This window comes from Stegastes partitus, unplaced genomic scaffold, assembly GCF_000690725.1.
Source record: "Stegastes partitus isolate 25-593 unplaced genomic scaffold, Stegastes_partitus-1.0.2 Scaffold215, whole genome shotgun sequence".
NCBI classification, from domain to species: Eukaryota; Metazoa; Chordata; class Actinopteri; family Pomacentridae; genus Stegastes; species Stegastes partitus.
Window position 1 is genome coordinate 413029 of NW_007577946.1, and position 20282 is coordinate 433310.

General features: G+C 42.3%; 1 protein-coding gene across 1 annotated transcript in view; it reads left to right on the forward strand.

Moving 5' to 3' along the window:
* The window catches only part of rac2 (Rac family small GTPase 2), a 24336-nt gene extending 10809 nt beyond the window's left edge, over positions 1-13527 (forward strand). Inside the window, exons 3-7 of the mRNA XM_008280939.1 lie at positions 694-811; positions 1758-1820; positions 10448-10607; positions 11416-11549; positions 12983-13527. Coding sequence (XP_008279161.1) covers positions 694-811; positions 1758-1820; positions 10448-10607; positions 11416-11546 — 472 coding nt within the window. The 3' untranslated portion in view covers positions 11547-11549; positions 12983-13527. The remainder of the gene's footprint in view (positions 1-693; positions 812-1757; positions 1821-10447; positions 10608-11415; positions 11550-12982) is intronic.
* The last annotated feature ends 6755 nt before the right edge of the window (positions 13528-20282 follow it).

The window sequence follows — 20282 nt, forward strand, 5'->3', positions numbered from 1 at the left end:
TCGCTGCATTTGTCAGAAGCCTGTGATGTTTCCTCTTTGTGCTACCTGAAGGCGTGACGTGAATCTGAGCTGATGCATGACGGGGAAGCAGAGTGCTGCTGAAATGGAGCTGAAGAAAAGTCTGTTCCACTGATTTTATATACAGTCACATTTTGGTATTATTCGTAGAAAGTGTCTTCGTTTTTGTATTTGTAAACTGACTTGCATTAAAATTTCCCAAAGAATGAACAGAATTACATGGATTTTAATTTGCTGGCATTGAGAGTCGTACTAAAAGTGACTCAAGAGCTGAACACACGAGTTAAGAAATGAAACTGCAGTGTGTCCATGTGGCCACACGGGGGCGCTGCTGCTTAAATATGTAATGTCTTCATACACATGACCTCTGTTGAATGGCAAACAAAGTCAACCAGTCAGTTATTCATTTAAGCTCTTTTTTAGCTTTTTGGAAAGTGCTATGATCAACACCATTGTACTGATCCCTCTCAGAGTTATTTCACGATCAACTACATTTTCCGTGGTTCCTCTCATACGAAGCTTTCAGATCTCACACGACTCATAATGGGATCCTACCTGGATGTGATGGCATGTCTGTGGCACTTGTAAATCAACTGACTGATCGCTAAAATAATCAGTTAAATTACAGAGTGGCTCGGTGACTGATTGATCGCTGACCTTCTCTGCTCCCCACAGGTTTGACAACTACTCAGCTAATGTGATGGTGGACAGCAAGCCAGTCAACCTGGGCCTCTGGGATACAGCCGGACAGGAAGATTATGACAGGCTCCGCCCACTGTCCTACCCACAGACGGTATGCAATCACACACACACACACACACATGGACACACACAGATCATTAGAACAGACCAAATCCATTTGGTCCCCAGCTGTGAAACTAGCAGAGTTTAATTTACTACTGTCAAATCCATACACAATACGGCCCTCGAGGGCAACATTAGTGCAATACTGAAGATGATCAAAGCGCAGGGTGACGGTTGGTGCAAAGTTCTTCAGTACTATGAAAGGACAAAAACATTTTTAGTTCGATATTTGGCCTAAAACTGGAATCGAGGCAGCAGTTTAATGCATTTTTGTCATAGCAGCAAATCGTTTTTTTAAACTTATTTTGTATCCGGAAAGCTGCAGGGTACTGCAGTTGGTTAGCACTGTTGCCTCGCAGTAAGAGGGTCGCCGGTTTGCGTCCCGGTGGGGGCACCGGAATCTTTCTGCGTGGAGTTTGCATGTTTTCTCCGTGTTCTCCAGCTTCCTCCAAAAACATGTTGAGGTTAATTGGTGATTCTAAATTGTCCGTAGGTGTGAATGTGAGTGTGCTTGGTTGTCTGTCTCTAAGTGTAGCCCTGTGATAGACTGGTGACCTGTCCAGGTGAACCTGCCTTCACCCTGAGTCAGCTGGGATAGGGTCCAGCCTCTCATGACCCTCGTGAGGATTGAGCGGTGTATAGATGATGGATGGATGTATCCGGAAACACATACATAAAGATTATAGAACAGTAACTGGTACTAAGTTGTCATACATTTAAGCATTTACTGTTTGATCTTCATAGCAGAAAAAGAAGATATTTCCCTTTGCAATAAAGTGTGTTAGCAATAGAGTTCTAGCTACTGAAACAGGTAGAGAATGTCATGGAGACTTGCTGTAGAACACATAAACTTGCGACAGACATCGTCACAGTGCCGTTGTCGTAACAGCTGCCGTCTAATCTCTTCTGTCTCTTCTCGTTTTCTATCCATCCAGGATGTTTTCCTAATCTGTTTCTCCCTGGTGAGCCCAGCATCCTATGAGAACGTCAGAGCTAAGGTGAGTCTCATCTCTGTCCCCAAAGCCTTTTAAAAGATGTCACCTAAATGGAAAAAAAACATTTGTCACCCAAGTGGTGTTTCTATTATAACGCCGACACTCAGACGCTGCCACGTCAACCACACTTCGTTAGCTGAGTTAGATAAGCGGAGGGAGGACGCGCACGTGTACGAAGGAAAATAGATCAAATTAGAGGTAACCAGGAACAACCAATGTTCTTGCTTCGTGAAATGAGTGGTGCATGCGTGAGACTGATGATGTGTCTTCAGTGATATTCCTCAACGCCGTCTACTTTAGTCTGACCGGTGAAGAATGAGGGGGAGGAAACATGTGTCACCATCACTTTGGGTTGAGCAAACTGTGTGTATTTTCTATTTCCATTTTCATCATGCTTCTGCGCCGGCGACAGGCGTGACTAAAGGCACGATGGTTGTGGGTTGTCCATCTGTCCGTTTGTCAGTCCGCCTCACTCTCATGGGTGTGATGCATCATGGACACGGTGGGGGTTTGGTTCCTTCCCTCTGTCGCCGACTGCTTGCTCATCCAATAGGAATAGGGATCTTCACCTGACGATGTGAAGTGCTGCGAGATGATCTATGTTGTGAGTCGATGCCGTATAAATAAAAATGAACTGAACTGAATTGAACACGTTGAGGGAATTTCTACAAATCTGACACAAATGTCCACTCGGACTCGAATTGGTTTGATTTTGGTGGTCACAGCTCACTTCAGCATCACATTTGTTCAGTTCCTGTAAGATTTCAAGGAGGCCCAGAGGAAACGTCATTGCATCAGATGTCCAACTCAATGATGGACTGATTTCAATTTGGTTGTCAAAGGTGGAGTAGAATAGAGTAAATCTTCAACGTCTCCTTGGGACGCTTTGCTTTGAAGACGTATGTATCCCTCACAGTCACCTTAAATCAGGCACGTGATCACATTTGGAGGATTTCTAGTTTCTAGAAAACAATAGTAAAAAACAGGACAGACTGAATAAAAGGAGGCACTTCCTGTGACAATCAATCAACATTTCTTTGGTCTTAACCACATTTATTTGGAGAAAAGATCCACTTTAAGAGCACGTGGCTGATTACAGTTAGCAAACATGCTTGGTTCTTACTTCCCTCCAGGTGTACAAGATTTAACTGGGGAGCTATACCATCCTCCATTCCCCTCTTTGCCCTGCAGACAGATGTTGAGAGGTCCAACATGTCATGTACTGTGTTGCCTTGGGAGACTTAATATTTTCCAGTGGCACCAAAGTGGATCTCTTCCCCTCCTCTACCAAGGAAGACTGGAAAATACATGAAGGATGCCACACATCTGCCTGGTACACCACTTTAATAAGTTTCCCTCTGTACCATCAGGACAGGAGTTTTCCTCTCTTTAATCAATCAGCTCATCTATTTTAATCTTAAACCCTGAAAACTGAATTACTGAAATCAGCGATATGAAACCTCGAGAGAATCTGTTTGATTCAGCATCAGGCTCATCGAGATAAAATACTCTTTTGTTGTCTTGATTCCTTTCCTAGTTGACCTCCAATATCCTCACCCTATGCTGTCCTTTGACACTAGCAAGCTGCCTGCCATTATGATCTTCCTAATAAGAAGATAGCACCTTTAAGTGATGCATTTGGGGAGTGCAGACTTTGTGGGGAATGATCAAATGTTGACATGGAAAGACGTATCTAGACACTGTGTCTGTAGGATCATCTAAGTCAGAACACGAGTCTTTCGACATTTCCCAATCCGTGCATTCAAAGCAAGTCCTTCAGTTTCAGCCTTCAGTTCAGACAGGATTGACTCTGTGCTCAGTTTCCCTCCTCTCCAGGACTGATTGATAATGAATTATGCTGTGGCCTGACAAACCCACAGGAGCCATCACGTGTGATGTATAAGCTCCCTAATGGTGCCATAACACTGGTTCAATACTTAACCCCGTCTTGATGGACGTACTAGAATGGATTCAATGACTTTGAGTCACAGAGCAATTAATAAAGTCTGCCATTATAAAACAGGCACAGTCGCGACTCCAGCTGTTCTCACGTTACCCACATTTGCACTGGAGTGAATAAAAACAGCTGTGACAGGTAGTTGTGGAAATTCGAGGGCAGACAAACAGAAACTGATGGAAGTTTAATATCAGATGTATACAGAGTTCCAAGTACAGTTTTGCACCTGCATTAGCCGAAATCTTCAATTTCAAGATCAGTGTTCCAGTGTTGGGCTTTAGGCCAGGTTAAAGTAAAGGAAATGATGCAAGTGCTTGGACAGAAACTTTGCTCTTGCCTGTACTTCATCTCTTTTATCCCGTGATGACGGCACGTTGGGCAGAGAATACGACAGCTGCTGGTTCCTCAGTCTCTGATGCGCTCCACCCCTCTGCCCAAACTGGCCTATTCCCAGCAGAGTTGGCTCAATTCTGTCCAGGTTGCTGGTGAAATTATAATTTCAGGCTCCAGTGATGCCAGCGCTGAAGAAGAAACTCGTGGATGTAATTCAGTCCATGAGGTTCGGCCAAACTCGCTCAGGGCAGACGCAGCCAGAAGTATGAGAAAGACCGATAAACGATGTGTCATGCTCATAAAGCAACAGACGCAACTGCATCTGCTGATCATATACCACACACATTGTCGGCCACAACTCAAAGATTCACACAGTAATCATGACAAAATTTAGCACAACTCTCTAAAAGGATTAAACAATGACATTATGACGTTTTCAATCCAAAAGGTCAATGGTCAGCTTTGCAGTTAAAACCACATCTCTTGCATATATTCATTGCCGTAACTCAGAAACAAAGGAGGACGTTGTGACCATATTTCATATTTGACACTGAATTGGTGACACGAATCTTCCTCGAAACTGTGGCGACTATATATTGACGTCCTGTGCTGCTGGGTTGGAGATGTACGGTGGCCGACGGGGGCAAATGACCTGCATGTACACAAACGAGCTGCATATACGTGAATGTATCGCATAAACAGAAATGTGTTGCAAAAAGAAAACGCTGCATATCCAGTCACACAACAGAAGTGACCCAGGCCTCTAGGGGCAGTAGTGAGCTTTTCACCTGAGATTCAGGCGACAGTGAGCGAGACGAGTAACGTTAGCTGAGGGAAAAACTGCATGAAAAGGTTTATGTTCTCTCGTCTCCGTGGATAAACATAAATAACAACGAGAAAACAAGGAGACGGTGGTAAACTACCACTGCAACACCCAAATAATCACAGTGACTGAAAAGTTGAAGACTTAAAAACTGCCCCTAGAGGCCTTGTTGTGCTTTTGTTGTGGGACTGAATATGCAGCGTTTTCTTTTTGCATTTGTTTTCATTTCTGCAGCTCGTTTGCGTACATGCACGTCATTTGCCGCCGTCGAGGTGTGTGAAGCGTCTGTGTTTTAGAATCTGTCGCTTCTTTGCAGCAACATTCAGATATATTTTTAAGCACAGTCTACCGTCATGGCTACAACTTTCTATCACAATCAGCTTTCTGGGCCGAGGAATTTGACTCGGTATTGTGTCTCTCAGGGAACTTAAATCGTTCAAACTCTTCACTGCTTATATTTTTGGGAGACTGGACAGACATGATTTAAATTGCAGCTAAATTGGTTGGCAGTTTATGCAGTTTAATTTGCATTTAAAAGCCGTATTTAATAGAGCTGGCCCCTTAAATTGGATGATTTCAATTATCTTTTGGAGAATGAAATCTCAGTCAAAGTCTCAGAGGCACTCGTGTTAAATTTCTCCTGTGTCACTGTCCACATAACTGCAGGCAGCCACCGATTCATTTCATTAAGCCCCCTTCACTTAAGACAGTTAATTTGCAAAGTCCTGTGATGCATCACTCTAAGCAATGCACAGCAGGTAGTTCAAAGCCTTAACATAACTAATACAGATATTTAAACTGATTCATTTGACAAACATACAAGAGTATGAGCACATAGACAGCTGATGAAAAATACAAAAACAAGGATGCTTCAATGCAACACTCACGACAATATTTTGATTTTTTACAGTAGTAATGATCTGGATCATCACAATTCCTTTATAGCCCAAACAGAAATTCTCAAATTTTGTCTAATCAACGGGTCAAAAATCCAAAATAAAGGAGAAAAGCAGCAAATCCACACATTCGAGAAGCGAGAGAATTTTTTTTAAGGTGCCGAATAATTTCATTCAACTGTTAGTTTAAATATCTTTTGGTTTGTTTTCATCCAAATTCATTCTTTTATCCAATTCTTATTCCTGCTTTTTTTTGCTGTTCAGGGTCACGAGTGTCAAATCATTCTGTCCTTCAGTCGCAATACGCTGCAAAGAACCAGATGTCATTGTGAGATAGAACCTTTCATGCACAGCGCTCTCGTTTTAAGTGCTCTTTCGGCTTTTGTGCTTTCATCCGTTCGCCGATTCCTGCGTTGTGATGCAAGCACGAGCGCAATAACAAAAGCTCTCCAATTTAATACCGCTTACCCCTGTTTTGCTCGTTGTGTTGCATCCTACACGAGTCTCTATAGTAACAAGAGGCAGAAGTAGCACTACACAGATGGCTCCTGCTGGATTAGTTGATATGGAAGGAAATTAAAAAGGAAGAGCAAGTAGTAAAGAGGCAAAGATGTTGATTCTATGAGGTGGAGCCGTAACAGTGGAACGAAGGCTTAATATATAATTTTACACTTTTGTATTGTATTCTCCTACAACACATTTAATTTAAATATGGATGTATTTTGCACCTGACATGATTATTTCAGGCACAAGCAGGCTGAATGTTTTTATTGACAGTGTTTGCGCAATCAATTAAAGACCCTTTCCGGTGAAAACAAGTTTCTTATCTTGTTGACGTCTCCATCTGGTGTATTTTTTTAATCGCATCATGGGCACGATAAGGAGTCAACACCCCCCTGCTGAGCACTTTGCCCCTGAAAATTGGCTGCACTGAAGAAGGAATCAAAAACATGGATTTAAACTTCCTTCCAGGGTTTCACACTGTACATAGTAAACTTGCAAAGTGAGGCTTTCTGTGTCATTGTCCTGCATGTATGACTGAATTACTCTAATATCTGCCATTGTGTCAGTTTGAGAAGAGGTGAGCTGGTGTGCTCGATATGTAGCAAGTAGCAGAAAAATGGGAGGCAGGGGCGTCATAAAGAGGTTATTTTCATGGGGGGAAAAAATCAAGATATGTCATGGAAACACGCTTGTAGGGGTTTAATAATGACTGGTAAGACATTTTCACATTATGATTTAGAGGGATTAATCAGGAGACACTAAGGCAGAGGAGCAGTTTTATTCAAAGACAAGCAAAGCACTGGGTAATAGGTCAGAAAGGAGCTTTGCTGATAGCAGGAACAACAGAACAAGACTTTGGTTTGGTCAGTGGAAACCTGGGGCTAAAGCTTGAGCTCATACTCAGGAGTCTGGGACTGAAGTTTGGTTTGGAATATCTGGGAACTTCCGGTTGAGGTTTTGGGCTGAAGATGGGCCAAGCAGGGCAGAGTGGGAGGGAAATGCAGAGGAGATCCAAAAGGGATCCGAGCTCAGCCAACGAGGAAGGCCAGACCAGGAGGGAAAACTGGGCTGAGGCAGGCGAGGAAACGCTCGAGCTGAGGTTCCGGCAAGGCGACGGTAGCAGAGCAGAGGCGAGATTGTGATGTACAGCTGGTGAGTCTCTGCTCCAGCTCCACTACTCTCCTCCACTCTTGCAATCAAGCATGCACACAGAAGCAGAGAGACTGGCTACAGGCAGAAGGCAGAAGCAGCGAGCATAACAATTATCATTCTGGACCTTTACTTTTCTTTCTTTGGCGTCAAGCAAAGCCATCTCTCTCCTCACATTGCCTCCCCGCATGAGTTTAGAAACTCATTTGTTTTTGTGTGTGAAGGTTAACGATTGTTGAGGTTTACGAGCAGCTAAATGTCAAGCAAATAAAAAGGATAATGACACAGTGAAGCACGGACTGACCAGCATGCCGTTCACTCAGTGTCCACACGTCAGCAATCAAGGGATAAAGACTGGACAGAAGGGCAGAAGGATTAGTGTAGATGTTAAAGAAAAATGGAATTTAGGAAATGTTACGGCACTGTTGTGTTACATAATAAAGCCAAAGATGACTGCATAAATCCACCCCCGCCACAGCTTCCTAACAACTTTAAAGCTTCTTTGGAGCTTCTCAGTAGCCAATGGTGGAATATTGAAAATGGGTTTAATGTCATGATATACTTGTGGTGTTTTAGAGAGACAAGAAAAAGTATAATCTGCACGTCTTTAATACAAGTCTCATGTCAGGTCTCAAGTAGCTTAAAACAAATCCAAGTCTTAGTTTGATTGAGACAAACACAAGATAAAGTCGAGGTCTTTCACGTCACTGAAGAAAAGTCCAAGTCATGTCTCAAGAAATCTGAGAGAAGTCCGACTTCTGTGCTGAAGATTGTTTAATCTTGTTCTATCATATTATGTTGCCATGGTGATGGTGGCGGGCATGGACGCAGCGCCCCCTTCAGGAGACAACGAAAGTGAACGTTTTGAGTCTATCCCAGATGTTCATTCCACAAAACTTGCGGCCGGGAGACTTTGCTGGGCGTCAGGACAGTGAACGGTGCTGGAATTGCAGCAATTGGTTGTGATGTGGACAAACTACACCAACACGGAGTCTGATCGGAGACGACACCGGCAGTTAGCCGAGAGAGAAGGAAGCACAAACGGTATGAATGTAAACAAAGGAGGAGGAAGAGAGGATCCATGCTAGGCTAAAGGTTAACCCCTCCAGACCAGCAGGACCATCCTCCTGCTCTCCAATGTCCGCTCCCTCCACAACAAGCTGGACGTTTGCTGAGAGAAACCCTCAGAGAGTGGAGGGACTGCTGTGTGTCTGCTTTAACAGAAACATGGCTCCATGACAACATCCCAGACGGACATACAGCTGGAGGGGATGCAGACAGACAGACAGATAGCTCTGGGCAGCATCTGCAGCTTCACCATCGTCACACCATCATGTGTGTCTTTGTGTCCTTGAAGACCTACCAGGACCTGAAGAGGTTCACCATGTTTAACGAATGGCGGCGTGTATGGATGCAGCGCCCCCTTCAGGAGACAGCGAGAGTGAACGTTTAGTGTCTTATCCCAGACGTGCATTCTGAAAAACTTGCTGGTTGAATAATCATGAAGCTACGCTCTCTCATCTTGCCTCTACTACTGTGTATGTACAGCAACATGACAATAAACTCGATTTGATGTTGCATGTTGCATGTTGCTTGAAGACACTTTATATTCAGAGCCATGGCTGAGCATCTCCGCCTTGAAACTTCAGTGCACTAATGACAGTCTGGAAAACATGAATTCATACGTTCGGGGTCAACTGTCAGTACGCAGGACGGGCTCTCTGTTTCATTGTTCTGCCTCAGAATCAGTTTCTGCTTCAAGCCAACAAGACTGAATCACTCTAATATCACAGAGTAGTTTTCCAGTGTTTGAGGAGGAGAGCTGGTGTGCTCGAGCTGCAGCCAGTGGGAAGAGTTTCAAAGATCTATGTGTTCTAGGAGTTTAATCAAAGACCAGAGAGGGACTTTACCAATTCAGGATGTTCAATGTAAGGCTAGTTTAGAAAAAATCCAATGTCAAGTCACCTTTGATGAGCTCAAGTCATTTGACATGAATCAAAATTAATTCTTCAATGACTCAAGATAATGTCAGGAGTCATATCTGTTCTAAGTTAAGTCTCAAGTTTGCATCCTTTTTGTAATGTGTGATGAACCTGCTCATAAATTTCAGGAAATGTCCACCACATCACTGAACTAACGGCTGCGACCAAGATAATTTAATTTAATTCAACTTCAGTGACAGAGAAAAATGACAAGAGGAAGAAGGCGAGTCAATGAATCTATGACTTTAAACAGTAATTTGAGCCTTGACTGTGCACAGTGAGACATTTAAAACAAATTGACCTTAAAGAAGAAACAGTTGGATTCATCAGGTAGCACCAGTGATAATAATAACCAATAATCCACAAATGCCAATCAGCTGGCTTGTGCTCAGTCCTCTCTACTAAGCAGGTTGGATTTGCCAGTGAAAACCTACAAGAGCGTGGAGGCTGTGGGCGCTGACGGAATTAATTCCTTTGCAGATATCATCTCTCATTTCCTCACTGAGGAAAATGGATGGATGGAGGATATATATTAAAAAAAAAAAAAGGCAAAGGGCAGAGTGAGAGAGCACGAGGATGAAGTTTAGGAGGGAAGGGGAGATATGAAAGGGAAGAAAAGAGATCAGAGGCAAAGTAGGGAGGAAAGGAAGGAAACCTGAGCGAGAGGCAGCCAGGGCAGGTCTGGAAATGAATTTGATAGATTATATGCAGACTGAGAGTGAAACTTGGATTGCCTGATTGAAAAAGTTCACGTACGTCCAACATCCGGCCACAATCATACACTCCTCTCTCTCTCTCTTTCGGAGCTACAGGACGTATTTCATGGCAATTTAAGAAACCTTTCATCCACTGTTTTGTGCCGTCGGACTTCAAACCTCCACTTCACCCCCCCTGTCGTTTTCTTCATTTCCAACAACTTCATTTTGTGTGCTCCCCCTTTTTCCTCTGTTCTCATTCTATCTTCCTCTTACTCTGTCTTCTGCCAGTGGTACCCGGAGGTCCGCCACCACTGCCCCTCCACACCCATCATCCTGGTGGGCACCAAGCTGGATCTGAGGGATGAAAAGGACACCATCGAGAAGCTGAAGGAAAAGAAGCTGGCACCCATCACCTATCCGCAGGGCCTGGCTCTGGCTAAGGAGATAGGTCAGTCACAGTGATGGTTTCCTCTTACGTCTCGTTTCTGACCAGGGACAACGTTGCTCAGTCTTCTGGGTTCTGAACAACAAACATGATTAATGTCATTTGGAGAGCTTTCCTTTAGATGAATCCATTGTTGGGTGAAAAAAAGGATGCTGAAAACAGGTATATAGACTTTTAGTGAAGACATTGCATCACCAAGTTTAATAGTGAACTTACAATTGTGCACAATGGCAACGTTCATACATTTAATTATCTCTGGTCAGAAGTAGTTTTCAGGCGTAGAGAAAAACAAACATCCACAACTCTTTGCGCCAGAAGACAGACGAAAACATTACTAAATTTAAGTATATATATGGAAATGTTTACTTTTTTCTTTGGTGCCTTAGAGGAAACATGCAGTACTTTGTAGTAAATTGTATATAGCTGAGACTTGCTTATCTGGAATTGCACTTGTTTCCTCCGAACTTTAAATGTGCTGCTGCAGCTGGAGCAGCTGATAACGCAGCAGGGCACGGCTTTGGTGATTTGCAGGTAGAATTCTGTCGACATGTAGATTAAAATTGGACAAATTTGGAGTCACGAATGTGTTTTTTTTTTTTAGCCCTCTAGCTATCATGCTGTTGAGTGGTTCCTTCGCTACATTAGCACATGTAAATTCTCTGTCCTGTACAAACCAGATTTCATGAGGAAAAAGGAGCATGACATAGAGCGTCATTGATTGGGTTTGCGAGTGAGATACTGTTATAATATTCTAAGATTGTGTACCTCAGGTCTGTACTTTCTTACTATGTGTCCTTGTCTGTATGTGCAGATTCAGTAAAGTACCTGGAGTGCTCAGCCTTGACTCAGCGCGGCCTGAAGACTGTGTTTGATGAGGCCATCCGGGCCGTCCTCTGCCCTCAGCCCACCAAGGTCAAGAAGAAGCCCTGCTCCCTGCTGTAAATGGTGAGAGTCAAGTACAGTTGATAATCCGACCCTTAACCATCTGAAAATCTTGACATTGAAAATAGCCTTAACATACTAACAGCCTTGGATTCTGACTCCAACATGACATTTTATGTCACAATCAGGATGACGGCGTATTATCTGACTGAACAATCCAACAGATTGGCTACGTTCACACTGCAGGACTTAATGCTCAATTTGGATTTTTTTGTGAAATCCAATTTCTCTGCGAGTTCGTTCACATTTCCAGTTAAATGCGACTTGTATGTGATCTGCTGTGTGAACTTCATACGACCCAAAAGTGTCCCGCATGCACAGAAGAGGACACGACGACGTCACACGCAGTGAGCGTGTTCAGTGTTTATGGAAGTAAACACAGATGGTAGCAGTGGAGCCTATCCGCCACTCCCCTGCCACCACCACCACCACCGATGGTGGAAACAGAAGTGTGAACACTAACTACACCGGCATCAGCAGCCAAATGCTGCTTGTACGTTCCGGCCACTTCCACCCGGTCGGAGCGCTTCCCCAAGGTGGAATTGGCCAGAATGTGCACAAGCGCACCAGTCAATTAAGCGTGAAATCCAGCGATGCGTCGTGTTCTAACAATACACTAGTTATTCTAACAACTATGAACAATAAATATTAACAACAAATGACTCATCAAGCCCTCCTTGTATCTCAACCTCCGTCTTGACAATCCGACAGCCTTGCTATCCGACATTAAAGGTTTTATATTTAGTGTCGGATTATCAAGTCACGTCTGTAAACACTGCAGAAGAGTAGGAGGGGTAACGGGTAGTTTTCTTTTCCTGGATCTTAATTCTGAAGGCATTCATTAAAAACTGATCAGGCTTCATACAGTTTCATATGCATGACAAATGGAACAAAAGCGAGCCCACAGGGAGAAAAAGATTCACATGAACTGACACCGTACGAGACCAGACAGGGAGATGGAGTGAGTTATACACAGAGAACAAAGGCTAGTTCTTGTAATGTCATTTTAATAATATCATATTTGATTTATGAAGAAAAAAAAAAGAAAGAAAAATCCCTTCGCAGTACCTGCGTAATTATTTCCAAGCCTTCAGGGCAGATTTCCAGTTTGCCACAAGGAGGAGACTCATCACACAGCGAGATGGAAAATACAGCAATTATTGGACAGACAATGATTCAAGCTGTACTCTGCAGGAGATACATTATCAACTGAAAAACACAGAGTTAAAAAAAAAAGGACGTTATTTCGGGCTCCTACCTATTAAAATTAGCATAATAATTGCAGAGCTGATTGTGTCCCCCTGGCATTTACTGTGCAGAGGTGTAGAGAAGTTAGAGTTGCATGAGGAATAATGAGTCACTTTCCAGCTGTTGGGAGGAGATGGATGATTTTTTTCTGCCTTTCTAACCTGTAATTTATGTTGTTGTTCTGATAGATTCTTGAATGACCAGAGAAGAAGAGAGGAAGACTGCCCTGGGTTTTAAAGAAGATTGGAAAATTCTGTCTCCTATAGAAAACAAGTTTAAAAAAAAAAAGATTACACACACTTTGGCAGTTAATTAAACTGTAACAAACGTTTGTGTACAGCATAATCTGAGACTGATTTTTAAAAGTGCCTTAGAGATGACGCAGCAGACGGGAGTTCTCTTAAAAACAGTTTATTAGAGTAACTCTCCAGTGTGCACGCTATGGATTCATCCTATGAGCTTCAGTGGGAGAACAGGAGCAGCATGGTAAAGTACCAAACATATATGAAACTTAAAATAATATTAACATTTATTACTTAATGCAGATACAGTGTTTCAGGAAGATTAGTTCACGTGGTGGTGTTTTTGGAGTCAGGAATGAGTCTTTTATTGTTTTTTTTTGTTGTTGTTTATCTGAGCAGAAAGCCAAACAATGTTATGTTTCCATAAAATGTTTTAACAAATGTATTATTTGTTGTGATTTTAAAATAAAAGACATTTGATCAAGTAAAAATATTTCTTTCCTCACGTGTCTATTATCAATCGAATCTGTAGTTTTCCACCAGACATGCCTCATCATCATCATCATCATCAGCAGCAATGAAACGCAGGAGCGCAGCGAGGAAGCTGCTTTGAGGGTAATGCTGATGTATCTCATTGCATTCCCACCATCTGTTACAAGCACCATCGATCTCACTTGGCTTTCCTGAAGGGCAAGACACCAGGACGGGGATATCAATCTGACTTATTTGCGGTGTTTATCAGCGGCAAACTGATTAATGGCATGTATGGAGTTATAATCATCTCCTCACCAGGTGGGAGACATTGCTCATTATTTGTTTGTTTACTGGGTGTGTGCATGTGTCAGAGAACAAATGATCCCGTATAGCCAGGGTTATAGACCCAACTGCAGCTTGTTGTGAATATAATGGATGGCAGAAATTTGTATATGAGGCAACCGTAGATGTGTGGGTGTTTATCTTTTACAAACCTGCAAAACAATTCCTCAATCTAAGACACTAAGTGGTTGTTTAAAGTTTATTCGGAGTTGAAATTGTGATCATTCCTTAAACAACTACTCCAAGCAGTCTGTTAAAACCTTTTGTAATGACTGAACTCATTGTGTTAGTATCGCACTGAACAGTGTGATTCCTGTCTGGATTATGTTTGGTGAGACTGGTCCATCCTGGGAGTTACAGGCTACATTTTTATACGTTTTTCATTTAGTGACGTACATTTGAGAGTAGATCCCATTTATCCGCCCATGGCGACAGAGCTGCCATGCAAGGTGCTGCCTGAGCAACTTCAGGTTCAGCGTCTTGCCCAAGGACACTTCAACTGTTGATGGGCGGGGGATCGAACCACCAACCTTGCGATTAGAGGACAACCTGCACGACCACCTGAGCCACAGACCCCCTTATGCTCTAGAAATCCTGAAGAGATGGTTAGAGTGGATTCCATGCAAACACTGAGAATTATAAAGGCAAAACCACTTGGATTAAATTTAGTTTGTAGTATCAGCTAAATGTTGTTGTCACATGTAGGTGCTTTAATCTGTGATTTACTGACATCTTTGATCCTTGGGGTCAATCTGAAGCCAGCAGTTTAATCCTCCGGAAAATGATCATAGTTATAATTGTTACCCAAGCTTATGTGTCAGGTACTTTAGCTTTGTTTGTTGACTAGCTAAATAGCCCTTTAAATTAATTAAATTCACCTCACCTTTCCACTTTACACTCCTGCCAAAATGAGCAAGACAATGCAAGTGGGTCACATTCAAGTCTTTCCAACTGTCCCCTCTGAATTTGTTCTCTCAAGAATATCATTTTTGATTGATGGTGCCATCCATCCATCCATCCATCCATTTCCTATACACCACTTAATCCTGGTTCTCTCCTGGTTCTCCGGCTTCTTCCCACAAGTCCAAAAACATGTTGAGGTTAATTGGTGATTCTAAATTGTCCATAGGTGTGAATGTGAGTGTGCTTGGTTGTCTGTCTCTAAGTGTGGCCCTGTGATAGACTGGTGACCTGTCCAGGTGAACCTGCCTTCACCCTGAGTCGGCTGGGATAGACTCCAGCCCCCCACGACCCTAGTGAGGATTAAGTGGTGTATAGATGATGGATGGATATTGACAAAGTAATACAGGAAGCAGAAACTCGGTCAAAGGTAGTGGATCTGAAAGAACGCGGATGCGTAAAACGTGTACAGGACATTGAAAACATATCATCATGCTATTTTTATCTTTACCCAGCTGTCCCCATTAAATTAGAAAAAGTCATTAAATATGGAGCAAAAAAAAATAAATTTAGAAATGTTCAACATTGAATGTGTTCAAACTGACCCCAGAGATAACAGGAGGGTTAACCACAACCATAAAAAAGTTGCCTCGTGCTTGAAAGCATATCATAAAAAAATGAATTAAAAGAATACACTGAGCACTTTGTTAATTACACTGAGACAAACTGTTTTGCATATTTCCTTAGTTAACAATATCTGGTTATGTTCTCATTAAAGACGCTCAATCTGAGGTATTGTGTTTCCTTCAAAACATATTTTCTTTTGCAAATTAAAAGTACATAAATACTATTCCTGGGAGACAGGGCTGCATGATCCAGCCTGAGGTCAATAAATTAAGATTCCAGACAAAAAAATGATAGAGTGGTTCACGGTAAAAGCATCAAACAACAAAACAAAATCTACATAGACACCAAATCCATTTTACAAAATCAATAACACTCATTTTGTCTCTCTTTTTTTAGGCTGATGAGTTTCGATTGAACCTGATCATCTAATACCACGAGGTAAACAATTCCACCGTGCAGGAGCAACGACAGCAAGAGCTCGGCCTCACTTCATCTTAAATGAAACTTGTGGGACAACAGCAGACGAAGGTTAGCCAGTCGGATGGTCGGGCACTTTGCTGGGATTGTTCCATTTGGCTGACAAATACAGCTGGAGTGGAAACATATTTAAGCCACGAATAACGAAGCCCAAAGACAGCACACAAATAGAGAATAAAACAGGGCCGAGATGTGGCGTCAGAGGAGACAAGAAAACATCAGTGGCCAGTGCAGGCAGTTGGGATACAGCAGATAGTGTGGTCTCTGTTTGCAGGTAGAAGGCTTAATTCAGCTCTTACACGGTATTGACGTTGTTCTAGTGACGGCGATCCTCCAAAAACAACACCAGGCAGTAAGGCGTACCGACACATCTGTGAAAATAATATGCGAGAGGCCAAATTACGCTGCGTAGCTCCAAACTAGCGCTGTGAAAATGAGTCTTCAGTAACCAGATGGCAGCTTGACATCTGGCTCGCCTCATTGCAATGCTGTAATAGTCACATTATGGTGTGCTAACCGTGGTGGTGCTAATGATGATGTGTGTCTGTGTGTGACGAGCTACAGCAACTTGTGCATGAGGTGACCCAGGTGCACACGATGCAGGCATCCTGGCTGCTTTGAGTAATAAGAAGAGATGTGCATGAAGAAGTTGTCCTACATTCAGTTTCACAAAGTTCTACAAACTGACAACAAATAATGCAAAATAAGGCAAAAGCACCGGTAACAGGTTGGTTAAATGACCTGCATGCCTTTTACACCTGTGCACGCTCATAATGGGCAAACATTTAAGTCATATCTGCACAGAAGACTGAGTTGTGCATCATGTAGACCAGGGGTCAGCAACCCTCTGCTGCGGCTCCTTGTGGCTTCGGAAAATAAATGAGTATTTAATTTAAATTGTTGTTTTTCAGTTCGTTAGTTTTTAAGATGCAATTCTAAGTTTGAAGATTATGGTGATCTTGTAACATTAAAATAAAATGTGTTTAATTTTTTTTGTCGCTCAAAATATGCGTCACAACCCCCGATGTGCGACACCCACCGGCACGCACAGCATTGCCAACTTGGCGACTTGCTCGCTAAATCTGGCGACTTTCCAAATCCTCTTGGCGACTGTTTTTTTGTGTGACTAGTGACAGATCTAGTGACTCTTTCTGGTGTTTTGGAGACTCTGACGTAAAAACACGTATCGTTGTGCAGTTACTGTCCTCAGCGAGCTGTGGTGCTGCCGTGAGCTGTTCCCGTCCCAAAGCGCTCACAGGCGGTCAGCAGTCTGGTCAGCAGTCCCAGCTGCAGGCAGCAGGACAACCAGACGGCATTTTGACTTTGCTGCAGGTGGATAATTTAAGATCGGCTTTTTAATTCACAAATACAAGGAGGATTCAAATCGACATTGAGTATTTTATTTGAAAGTAACCTTCAACCCAGTGTCTGTTTTTTCGGAGTTCAAAACGTTTTTGTTGCAGAAATAAAATTTTGTTTTCTCTGTAGCAGATCATTGATTTCATAAATGCAACACTATAGTTTTTTTTTTTTTATACATAGCATTAATGTAAAAACAATATATGATATCTGTGTTATCTTCATTTTAGATGTCAAAAGGGTTTTGTGGCTCCAGGTGTTTTCTTTTGTGTGGGAAACAGGTCCAAATGGCTCTTTGAGCGTTTAAGGTTGCCGACCCCTGATATAGACAGAAACATGCTGCACCCTGACATGGTTAGTGGACTATTAAAATAAACCATTTAAGCCTAAAGTTTACAGTGCACTCAGGGAAACTATAATACAACCCACAAACAACATATCATCAGCTGTGCACAAACTGCAAGCTAAATGCCACACGATAGGTGACATTTACAGTCAACTTCTTTGTCTCTGCATAAAATCGATGTTCTTTCTTTTCACCCAAAAGCCTTTTTTAGAGGCTTCTCAAACAGCACCCAGTGTACAGGATTTTGGTTTTCAGCAGAGGCAGGCAGCCTTTTCACACCAGATTATGCTCGATTTGATGATTGCAGAGAACTCGGGGCTGACAGCTGAGATTAGGATGGGTTCACTCTTCACTTGACAGTAATGTGTTCCATCATGGCAGGATTTCTGTCCAGTGGGTAGTCAGGTTGAAAACAAAAGGTCACAGCGACAGGTTCACGATACTCATATGAAACTGCATGACAACCTGGATCACTGCGAGGGCACTTACTTGTTTTGCTTTTTTGAATAGACCTTCCTGTCTTTGTTATCATTTGATCTTATTTCTTTCTTTCCTACATTGGGCGGTGTTGCTGAATCTTTGACACATCCAGCATTTTGACTTGTCAGACCAGGTGAAGCTCAGTTTGCTGCCTTGAAGCAGAACTTGTGAGCTTGTGATTACGACACGGGAAGTTGCGTGCTCTAAATGCTTCATGTTCAAGTGGAAACATCGGGCGTAACTTGTTACGGCCCATGGTGGTTGTGCCGTTTTTGTTACTTGTGACCACTGCGTGTGGAGATGACCTGTGTAGACTATCTAAATCAGGGGTGTCAATCTCACAAACATAGTGGGCCAAAATTTAAAACCTGAACAAAGTCGCGGGCCAACATTGAACAAATGAACCTTTTAATATGGACCGAAACAAATTTTGCTTTAACATTGAACATGGAACAAGCAACGCTTATTACCACACATTATATATAACTTAATAGTGAAGACATGCAAAATCAAATTATAAATAAAAAAACACATCAGTGGCACAGTGACAATTGTAGTGTGAAGTCGCTATGCCTACTGTCACAGAGGAGAGGGAGTTTCTGGGTCCTGTACTGATTGATGCGCCAAAACAACAACAGGGCATTATGGGATTTGTAGTATTAGCGGTGAATGCGCTGTACAGTATAATACCGGGGGCAGCCCTAGAAGTCATTTGGTATTGTCTCGCGGGCCAAATATAATTACAAAGCGGGCCAAATTTGGCCCGCGGGCCAGAGTTTGACACCCCTGATCTAAATGATTGTAATCTAAATAATTTTCTGTGATTTATATATCTGTAATTTAACTAAAAATCTGTGAAATAACACTCAATTATTCCAAAGATTACATTTAAAACTGTTAAAATTACAGTCTTTGTATGTTTGTGGCAATTTTTGTGAACCACATGATGTCAGCAAACGCACACTTTTAAAAACTTTTTTCTTCACTTTGACATTAAACTGTACATTTACAAAAGCTTGTGTTGTAGTTGCCAAATTAAAAGTTGATGTTTTAGTTTATTTTCACACACAGCATTTGAACTGTTTATCTTCAGGACCGCTGCTATGAAGTAATGTCTTCTCATTTTTTCATGAGGGATTTAAGTTAGATTTTTTACAGACACATTTTTTGGATGTTGAATGCAGACTCCAGATTTCTCCACCAAATCTAAACTCCTGGCAGTGAGTTCACGGCTTGAACTTCAGCCTTTATGTGAATTACAGCCTCGTGGTTGTTCGCCCTCACCAAGCAGTTCAGTTGCAGTTTCTATCCATATTTACTGCGACTCGTATACTACATGTAATGAGGTCTTTGAAGCATTTTAGTTGTTCACTTGCTTGGTCAATAAAGCTGATTCTGATAGGATACAAAGCTGTATGATGACATCAGTCGGCGCTTTAAGTCTGGACATTGATGCAGAGGAAGCTAGAAGTGCTAAAGTGTGGCTGCAAATCTTCTAATCCAGCAGCAGGGAAGATCCAGGATCGGTGACAGCAATTCAATATACGACCAAATGTAAAATATGGTCACCGTGTCTGCTGCTGTTTCCGAGTTAAGGCGTTAAATAACGGCCATGAAAGTGTTTCCACAGACCATCAGGGTGTCACAGTGAAGCTGACTGTTGACCTTTTGGATAAAAAATGTCATCACTTCATCATTTTATCCTATTACACATTTTACTCGATTCTACTCAACCTTTGACCTTTGACCACCAAATTCTAATCAATTCGGGTCCAAGTGGACGTTACCACCAGATGTAATAAAGTTCCTCCCAGGCGTTCCTGCTATATCTCATTCCTGAGAAAGGGATCAGCGTTAGCTTGACCTTTGACCACGAAAATCTAATCAGTTCATTCTCGAGTCCAGTGAACGTTGACGCCAGGTTTAGAGAAATTCCCTCATGGTGTATTTGAGGTATCACATGCACAAGAATGAGACAGACAGCTGTGCTAGAAAAACTTCTTTTTTAACAGGTCTGTACTTCCTGAATATTTCTCTTACTGTCCCAACCGCTCCACAGAGGATGCAATAGCTATCACCTAACACTCAGTCATCACCCACCTGGAAAATAAAGACACCTACACGAGAATCCTGTACATTGATTTATTCAAATTGCTTTAAGTTACGCTCTCTCACCTTGCCTGTACTGCTGTGTATGTACAGCAAAATGACATTAAAAATTGATTTGATTTGATTTTGATT